The sequence below is a fragment of the Thamnophis elegans genome, chromosome 8, assembly GCF_009769535.1.
Source record: "Thamnophis elegans isolate rThaEle1 chromosome 8, rThaEle1.pri, whole genome shotgun sequence".
NCBI classification, from domain to species: domain Eukaryota; kingdom Metazoa; phylum Chordata; class Lepidosauria; order Squamata; family Colubridae; genus Thamnophis; species Thamnophis elegans.
In genome coordinates, this window is record NC_045548.1 from 57,111,174 (window position 1) to 57,121,389 (window position 10,216).

Below are 10,216 nucleotides of genomic sequence, written 5' to 3' on the forward strand. Positions count from 1 at the left end.
ATCATTTAATAATAATTGGAAACGGTAATTTCTTTGCTAAGTGATACAGTTGTTAAGTGAGCCATCACATGACCACACTGGATTTAGAATGTCAATTTCCTCCATGGTTGTTAAGCAAGATGTCATGTGACTGTGACTTGCAATTTTATTTCCAGGTTTTCCATTGACTGCTTGTTGGAAGCCAGCTGTGAAGCATACAAATGATAACTGTGGAACATGGAGACAGTCATAAGTATGAAGAGCGGTCATAAAATTAGTTTTTCAGTGCTGTCATAACTTTGAATAGTTGCTATAAAGGGTAGTTGTTAAGCGAAGACTACATGTATGACTTTAGCCCTATTCATTATTTTTTAAAATTAATATTAAGCCTTGTTAACTAAGGAGTAAAAGGAAAATACACTGAGGATGATAATGTGAACAATTTATTTTGAGATTCTTACAGAGATCAATATACAATATATCTTAAACATACCAACTTGCGAGTGACCTTGGTCCATTTTAAAGGTATTACTAACAAATATGAATCCAGAAAAAAAAAATCTATGCCAGACAAGTGTTGGCATTCCTGCTTCACTGAAAAAGTGCTGAACAATATATGGAGCCAATATCCAATCTTTATTTATTATTAAGTCAAAGTAACAAATAAGACACTTTTTCATATACTACAAAGGTGATACAACATGCAGGAGTGACTCGTATTACATTGGGCAAAATTCCTTTATAAAATCCACGAACTCCTTCTTTCCTGTGGAAAAGTAGAAGAGATTTCTGTAAAACTTCCAATTGGTTTATAACAAACTCAAATGTTACTTTTATACTGTTCTTACTGTATTCCTGGATTATTGTCAATTTATCTATTGCAGAAAACCGGACTGTGAATGTAATTAGCATTTAGCACTAGCACTTTATGTACTGCTTCATAATGTTTTATAGCCCCCTTTAAGCGGTTTACAGAGGCAGCACATTGCCCAACAATCTGGGTCATTTTATCGACCTCAGAAGGATGGAATCCTGAGTCAACCTTGAGCTGGTAAGAATCAAACTGCTGGCAGTTGGCAGAATTGGCCTGCAATTCTGCATTCTAATCACTGCACCACCTTGGCTCATTACTAATTCTTTATAGGAATTTTATATTTCCAAATATAGAAATGTTAAATCATAATTCCTAGATAAATTCTGATTTTAGGAAGGTACAAATAAACATGTACTGATATCTCAGTCAAAGGTTTTTGCACATATTTGGATGGTGACTGTATTGCTACATCCCCATGTAAAAACTCTTTCCGTGTTCATAGGCTTATATTCTAAACGCTATAACACAGAAGGAAAATAAGTGGGGAAGAGAGCAAAACAAGGTCACATATTTGGCTTTCCTGCTTTCCCTCTGCTGAAACCTGAAAAAATCTTCTCACCCTGGTTCATAGTTCTAAGGGGAATGTTCACAGCTCTCTGCTTTAATTCCAATGCAGAAATCTCCACATTTCCCTCCGAAATAAATATTTAATAATCTTGAAAAAATGAAGGTGAGGATTAAAAAAAAAATCTTAATAGGTTTTCATTCCCAGGCCTACCTCCATGTTCTACGGATGACATCAAGTACTCCAGAGTATCTGTTGTGCTGATCCTGGAGACGTGCCCTCACAACCTGATACGGGTATGTTGCTGTGACTGCAAATATTTTGGATAATGCTGCCATGGTAATATATTCTAAAGTGTTCTAAAAATGGAAAGGGACCAATATTAGTTTTCTGAAGGACAGGAGGCTCCAGTGGATGGTATTGACACACCCATTTGGCACGAGACTGGGATGAAGCTGAAGACACGCCTCTGTGCTCCACTCTTTCTTCTCCACTCATCTCAGTCTGGCTAAAAGATGAGACATATTTTTAACTTCTTCTGAGATTTCTATCTTTACTGGAACCTCCTTGCCTCTGCAGCCATCGTAGCTAGCTCTCTGCTCTAGCCTGTAAGTAACTCTATGTGGTTTTCCTTTCTAACCACCAGGGAGTGTTACTGTGTATCCTTGGGATCAGAGAGAGTGCTGAGATCGTGGCAGCCATTTCCGGCTTTGCCAAGCACGTAGTGCCGATCCCTGGGGGTTCTATGCGATCGGGAGGCTAGAGGCTAGGGATTCCCAGGCCCCCATAGAGGACATTTGCAGAGTGGCTACATGGGCATCCCCATCGCCGTTTATCCGACATTACAGGTTAGACACGTTCACATCGGCTGATGCAGCGTTTGGGCGCAGGGTGCTACAGCAGGTTATTGCAGAGCATGAGTTCCCTGCCAATGGGACTTGGTAGGTCCCATCCTCTGGAGCCTCCTGTCCCTCGCTCCGGAAAATGACAGTTTGTCTTACCTGAACTGCTATTTTCGGGGCTGGGACAGGAGGCTCCAGTTCCCGCCCTAGTTAGTATGATAGCTGGGGTGGTGGGTCTTCTCCTTTGTGCCTTGTTTTCAGCTCTGAGGGGAGCTCACTTCGATGAAGTGGAGAAGAAAGGGTGGAGCACAGAGGCATGTCTTCAGCTTCATCCCAGTCTCGTGGCCAAATGGGCGTGTCAATACCATCCACTGGAGCCTCCTGTCCCAGCTCCAAAAATAGCAGTTCAGGTAAGACCAACTGCCATTCTCAACTCTTTTGCAAAATTAAAGAAATGTACCATTTTTAATTCAGCAGTGTATTCTTTTTTTCAGTCTATGCAAATGTTGCTCCAAAGTTATGTTGATAGTTTACACAGCTGTGCAAAGCCATTGCAGAAATGCGTCACAAAAGACTGATGGGGGTGAGGCACCCTTACTCAAGCTTGAGGTAACTGTACCCTCTGGAAAGCTTACTGCAATTTCTCTTTCCCAAATTGCCAATGCATGTGGTCTTTTAAATATTTGTTTGACCATACCGAAATTAAAAAATGGAGAAAAACACCACATGTATCTGCAATAGCTCATGTTTAAATACAACACTAAACTCCTGGCTAAGTCAAGTAATGTTGGTAACTTTCCACATTATTTTGATAGATAGTTCAAAAATTGTGAGGTATACATATCAATCTAACACAATAATCCAAGGCAGCACCACTTTTCCATTATAACATAATACACTTTTTTTTAACCATGCTCCATAATGGATAAATCCACTGTTCTTCATAACATTATACCTTCAAAATATGCTTTTCTGCCTTTCATGACAAATGCAGCAAAATCTTAATGGAAAAGAACGAGGCTCCTGCCATGGCATCAGTTGGTATATCCAGCAACAAAGTCAAGATGGGTAAAAATCCACCATCGTATGCAAGAGTAATTTAAATAAAATTTAGGAAGCTGTCCTTTAAAATGTTAATAATTTACTAGCCCACTTTCTTTTCTAATCCCATGAATCTGATCTACTACAAGTTGGCCATTCCTTATGCAAGACTACTGTAAGCCTGCAATGCCTATAAATCAGGCAAGGACAGAATACACCTGACACCAATATTTCCTGACCTGGTTATATGTGCATGTCAGGTACAACAGAACTAAGGTCTTGGAGCTTTCCTTCTTCATATGGGCAAGCCCCAAACAAGAGCCACAGTAATGAGAATCCCCCTTTTAAAAAATATTTACATAGGATCATTGTAAGTATCTGTCCAATGTTGAGGCAAAACTGTTTATCTTTTTCTATTTTTGGTATAAAAATATGGTCTATTATTCTCAGAGATTCTCCATAGACATTTAGATTCTCAGAACTGAGGAAGCTTGGACAACACACAAAATGTGTCTTCATGGAAAACCAAAGAAAGTCCAGTTGCCTTTTGAAAAAAGCACCTTTGGGATGATATTTTTTACTATTTATTGTAATATTAATCTGAAATAAAGAGTTTGAAATGTTTACCTCTACAAATAAACAAACAACTGATGGAGCCCTGCTTTTTATAAATTCGTACATATACATTAAATGTATAAGAAGTACATAAAATTTACTCCAGTTAATCAGGTAATTGAAAACTTACCAAACTGTTGTACCATGTCAAATAAATAATTAAGTCATAGTATATCATTATCCTATAACAGTTGAACTGCCACTTTTATGTCTAGTATATCCTTCAATTCTTGACACACACACCAAATTATTGCAGTATCAAATTAAACATGAAAAAATTGAGTTCTATAGAATATCTTAATGAACAAGAAAATGTACATGAAGTATACATATATTATACATGTATTGTATAGTATACATATATTGAATCAGCTGTGTACACACACACACACACACACACACCACACACACAGTGATGACCTGGGAAAGCCTTCCAATTAACCACTTCATGTTTCTGGAAGATGTGTTTGACTTAAACATTTCAAGTTATGATGCTTTGTGATATATCCTTTGAATGTGTTGCACAGTCCTAACATTTTATTTTATGTAAAGCCTCTAACTTATAATTTATCTTACCAGTGTCATATGTGATGGTCTATTTTTATATTTATTATATCGGGATTTAAAATCTTCATAAGCCATAAACTGAAGGGCCCCATGTGAAGTTCCAAACAAACCAGGTACAAATCCCTGAAATAGTTAAATGTAAAAAAAAAAAAAGTAAAAATCATCCATCTGATCATATCAATTGTAGAGTTATAAGTTTAAAATCCAGCATTGCCAATACATATACAGTGATGGAATGGTCAAAATTATACTTTGTACAGAAAAGATTCAGTCTGCTTTATGAATTCTATAAAGACCATACTGATTTAAGCACCAGTTTATCCTAGTCATTTTCTAAATTTAAATTTCAACCTATCTTTAATTAACATTTAATTTCAATCTTTCAATTATGTGCATTCTACAATTATTAATATTTTAAATAAAATAAAATAAACTCTTTATTGCAATTTAGATATTTCAAATATACATGAACAAGAACTGAAGTTTAGCAACAAATCTTTTGCACCAAAACTTATGCAATAACTGTTCAGGATATTTAATAATAAAATACTAATACTAGAACTCTTGACCAGACTAATTAATTTACCTTATATAGCCCACGTATACCTTCATGCCTGTATATTTTAATAAGAGCATCAAACATTCCTTTGTACTCCCTCTTTGACAGGTCAGCGCCAGCTTCATATTGTAACACAAGCCGAGTCTTGGTTACCCATATTGGGTTTGTAATACACAAAGTGATCACGCCTATCAAATATAATTTGAAAATCCTATCAATGCTAGCATTTAGTATTATAGAGCACTTCAAACATAATTTGAAAATTTCTGATCTGTGTATCACATGGAATTTATGCATTCAATTTCCAAAAAGTCAGTATCTATACTTGTGTAGCAAATATTTACCAAATAGTTTTAGAGAACTACAATTATAATCCTAAATCAACTTTCTTGGAAGGAAAATCCATTTGATACATGGATTTCAGCATAACTTGTATTGTAAAACTGGGAATACATATGTGGTATCTTTGTATTGTGTTCAGGATGTATGGATAAGAATTTCTTAAAAAGTGTTAGAGAAAATCATTTTTAAAGATCTAATACTCAGCAAGTTGAGCATTTGTACTTTCAATAGGACAAAAATATATTTTTAGATGTTCAAAATTGTTTTCTGAACTAAACATAACTCAACAAAGTATGGCATATAATATTGCTACAAATAGCTCATATGTTTCTTACCAGCTTCAGCTGCTGACACTAGATGTTCAATTGCTTCAAGGTTTTTCATCTTATTCTCTGTCTTGTAGGCTTTAATAGCATTGTAGCTGAATAATCAAATATGAAGATTAGCAAATCCAGATTACTTGTTATATAATCATTAAAATAACCTGTTTAAGTAAAGTTGAGGCATATTAAAATACCAGTATATTATGGGAATATCACAAAACACCATGCAGACTTTTGCGTTTTTAAGAACTCTTTATCTACTTGCCTATGCAAGTCTGGATTTGTACAGATGTTAACTCACTTGCAGAGCTTCATTGGCTGCCAATTTAATTCTGGATCCAATTCAAGGTGCTGGTTATCACCTTTGAAGCCTTATGTTGCTTGGAGTCATGTATCTGAAGGGCTGTCCTTTCCCAATACATCTATTTGACCCACCAGATTGGGAAGACAGGGTATGTTATGGGTCCCTTCTATCAAGAATGTCTACTTACTAGGGCTAAGAAAAGAATGTCATCCCTGCAGAAAAGCCATCGTTCATCCGTCCCCCCACCCCCTCCGGATACTGTTTCAAAAGGGCTTTGTCAGTGGACCTGGAGATCCCAGATTGATATGGAGCCCATCAAGTGGATGTTGTTGTCAGGGGAAGGGGGGGGAGGAGTTTGCTAATTGGGAATTTATTCTTGTAGGCTATCCAAGTCACCAGCTATTGAATTGCTGTATACATTTAATGCAAAATCTAGTAAGATTGCTGATTAGCAATTTGGGGAATGACTGTTTGCATGCCATTGTATGATCCCAGGTTTGTGTATATTGTTCTTATAGGAATGGAATTTAGAATATAAACTCATCAAATATAGTCTTGAATGAAATAGCCATTTCAGACATGCCTGGTTAATATGAATAGCTTTCTTAAACTGACCCTATGCCCTTTGATAAAAAAGCTTTTCATATTTTGTTCGATGGATGATAAGATATGGCCTGCTCTCACTTAAATGGGATTCTCAATATATTTGTGCCAAAGTAGGCGGTTTGGAAATGGTATTGAAAGTGACAATCCAAAGCCCAACAGATGATATTTGACAATCTTTAATTATATTCAGTGGCCAATAAATGGGAAGGCAGTTTACACAAGTGATGCTTCTCTTCCCTTCTTCCCTGTTAAAGCTCCTGGTATAAACTATAAACATTTCCAGGTGATCAAGACACAATCCTAAAAGCAGTGCTGTGTTATATAAAAAATAGGAGCTGTGCAATGTTTCAGATTTGGTTCTAAAAAAATGTTTTGGAGAGAACACAGATGCAAACGTAGCACTGTTTTCAACTCTAAAATGCAGCTTTATATTTCCCTAGAAAAACATTTCAAAGAGTTGCAGAGAGGTACCATGTTAGTACTCCCAAAGCATCTTTTGGGGAGCTCAGTCCAAAATGATACATAACTCTGATAGATGTGATGCAAAGAGAGAAATTATCTGAAATCATGGACAGGAGCTTGCAACATCCCTTGCTACCTGCTTCTGCTCTCCCATGCAGTCTTGTATGATAGAACCAATAATCTTAGATAAGACTCCAAATCTCCAGAGAAGACCTTGGGGAGTACATGAGGCTATGGGGAGGAGGAAAGGAAAAGAAAAACCAGTTGCACAAGTTGCCTTTCAACCACTGGACAATGATTTCTGATAGCTACGTTAGTGAGAGAAATTTAAAATCCCCAATTGTATGAAAATGAATGATCTAGGGTAGTGTTACCAAGATTGAGAAATACTGGTCTAGTATTATTGAAGTTCATAGTAGTAAATTAAGCTTTTGATATTGTCTGGGAAAGAATAATCCGAAGGAACAGTAGTGAGACCAAGTATCGGCTACTGACAAGTATTAGATTAATGCTGTAAAATCTTCTAATTAAAGCCTAGAATAGATGATGAAGTTAACATATTTAATCTGCTGTGGGGGAAGTGAAAAAAAAACAAACTATTTTGGGATTAACTGGGAGACATTTAAAGAGCTTCAACTTACAAGAAAAAATACAGACCCCAAGAGGCACCCGCACCCCAAACATTTGGAATCACTCCTTGGTACAGACCACGTAATCCTTCTTGTTTCCAGACGGTTGACAAACAATGCAAGATACCATTGTATTTTGGTCTCAGCTCCAAGCCATCACTCACTATACAAAAAAATTGGAAATCATTTTGAAAACTCTATGTTCTTGAATCAATGTGAGTCTCTCTAAGACACCGGTGTCAAACTCACGGTCCGCAGACCAGATGCGTCACGTGCTGACACCCCCCCCCACTGGTTTGTTGAAAGGGGAAAAAATCCCGATACATCACATGATGATGCAAGTTTGACACCCCTGCTTTAAGACAACCACAGTATGTTTTTCCCCCTCCCGGTGAGAACAAAACTCCAATTTTATGCATTATGTCTCCAGAAGTTACACTAACAACAACTCATCCTGATTCCCTAATAGTTAATAGTGTCCACAGCATCTCTAAATTCATTTAACAGAAACATCCAGGTAATAAAGAACTTCTTGGAACAGCATTTTTTATGCAGAAAATAGCTGCCTAGTGTGCTAAAATAATAAGACTGAATGAATCAAAGATCAGATTCAGTATTTGGTGACATACATAGCAATAGCATTTAGACTTCTATACCACTTCACAGTGCTTTACAGCTCTCTCTAAGCGGTTTACAGAGTCAGCATATTGCCCACAACAATTTGGGTCCCTGTTTTACCCACCTTGGAAGTATGGAAGGCTGAGTTAGCCTTGAGCCTCGTGAGATTTGAACTGCCAAATTGCAGGCAGCAGAAGTAACCTGCAGTACTGCACTCTAACCACTGCGCCACCAAGGCTCACACATACATTAATGGAGAAGACAGGAGTACAATCGGGGCAGTGACTACCTGTCATATCAAAGTCCTGTCAATTTCTAGTGAAGAGGATGCATAGTGTGAGTAGTTCTTTCCTTTATATGTTGTCCTTCCAAGTACTGGTAGTCCTCATCTTACAACATTCAAAGTTACAAAGGCACTGAAAAAAGTGACTTATGACCATTTTTCATACTTAAGACCATTGCAGAATACTAATCATGTGATTTATATTGGGATGTTTAACAACTGGTTCATATTTATGACAGTTGCAGTATCACAGGGTCACGCAATCACATTTCGCAACCTTCTCACTAGCAAAGTCAATGGGGAAGACAGATTCACTTAGCAACCATGTTAAATTAATTGCAGGGATTCACTTAACTGTGACAAGAAAGGTCGTAAAAAAGGGCAAAACTTAACACATTTCTCATTTAGCAACATACATTTTGAGCTCAATTGTGGTCCTAAGTAGAGGACTACTGTAATATCGTGGAAGCCTCAGCTTGCCAATTTGGAATTTGCAACAGGGAAGACGTTTGGATGAAAGGCAGTCCCTTTCAAGAATTAACTTTGATGGGGGAAATTTCTGGAAATAAATCTACATCAAAATAGCGGCAGAAATACACCCAAAGGAGCACAAGTTAATTCTTATTAAAAAAAAAAAGTCAAAAATAGGGCTGTGAAAATTTCTACAGACCCCTCACATTCTGGACATAAATTGTTTCAACTTCTACCCTCAAAACGATGCTATAGGGCATGACACACAACAGCTAGACACAAGGGAAGCCCCCCCCCTCCCCAAATGCCATCATTCTGCTTAACGACTAATTCCCACAACATTGTCAAATAATTTACTAAGATTGTATTTCTATTATTCTCTTCCTTCATAGTATCTAACTCTTCCCACTTATGACTATAACCATGTTGCTTGTATCTTTCAATTTATATTGTTTTTATTTGTTTGCTACTACGATTTGATAGCTTATTAGTAACCTTGACTATCACTAAGTGTTGTATCTTTTATTCTTGATAAATATATTTTAGTCTCCTGTACACTGAGATCATAGGAGCCAAAGACAAATTCCTTGCGTGTCCAATCACACTTTGTCAATAAAAATTCAATTCAATTTTCGATTCTCTATTCTATTCTCTATTTTCTCTTCTCTTCTCAATGTTTCTTTTATATCCCACCTGACCAATAATAATCACACTTGGCCAATAAAGAACTCAATTCAATCCAATCCAATTTTCTATTCTACCTTCTCTTCTCTATTTGACGCCCGCTCCTTTGGCGGCGGGAGGGGAGAAGAGAAGGGAGCTCACCTGCGAAGCGGATCTTGACCAAATCCAGCGGGTGAAGGACCAGCGTGGAGGCAACGCCGCCGCTCACCCCGGCCAACAGGTTCTCGTAGCGCACGTGCCTGAAAAAGGACTTTGCTGCCGGGGCCGAAGTAGCCGAGGGGGAAGCAGCAGAGCCCGCCAGCTTACTCGGGACGCCTGGAACGGCGGCGGAATTCATGAAACGGAAAGAAGCAAAGGCAGCCGAGGGGGACGAAGGAAAACCAAAAAAGACCCCGCACGAGACCCGTAGACACTAGATTTCCCTTTGACCTCCCCGCCGCTTCCTTGTTATAGGCAGCCACCGACAGTCGCTCAGGGCTGATTCTCCAATCACCCGGCAGCATTCACAGCCG

At 37.9% G+C, this 10,216-nt stretch overlaps 1 protein-coding gene across 1 annotated transcript; it reads right to left on the reverse strand.

Annotated features, from left to right (window-relative positions):
* Nucleotides 1-406: 406 nt before the first annotated feature.
* SLC25A32 (solute carrier family 25 member 32) lies at nt 407-10,135 on the reverse strand. Its single transcript, XM_032222868.1, has 7 exons — nt 9,846-10,135; nt 7,661-7,811; nt 5,660-5,745; nt 5,010-5,170; nt 4,433-4,546; nt 1,572-1,717; nt 407-745 (listed from the first exon to the last, which is right to left on the reverse strand). Exons 1-7 carry the CDS (start codon nt 10,039-10,041, stop codon nt 631-633), a joined length of 969 nt encoding a protein of 322 aa, XP_032078759.1. The 5' UTR covers nt 10,042-10,135; the 3' UTR covers nt 407-630.
* Between the last annotated feature and the right edge of the window lie 81 nt (nt 10,136-10,216).

What these genes read in the sequence shown, in the direction of transcription:
- SLC25A32 (XM_032222868.1), bottom strand. Translation starts at nt 10,041, where the DNA reads ATGAATTCCGCCGCCGTTCCAGGCGTCCCGAGTAAGCTGGCGGGCTCT. An exon ending in AGTGTCAGCAGCTGAAGCTG is followed by an intron (nt 5,171 to 5,659) that starts GTAAGAAACATA and finishes TATATTTGATAG; the next exon opens with GCGTGATCACTTTGTGTATT. An exon ending in GTCATCCGTAGAACATGGAG is followed by an intron (nt 746 to 1,571) that starts GTAGGCCTGGGA and finishes ACTTTTCCACAG; the next exon opens with GAAAGAAGGAGTTCGTGGAT.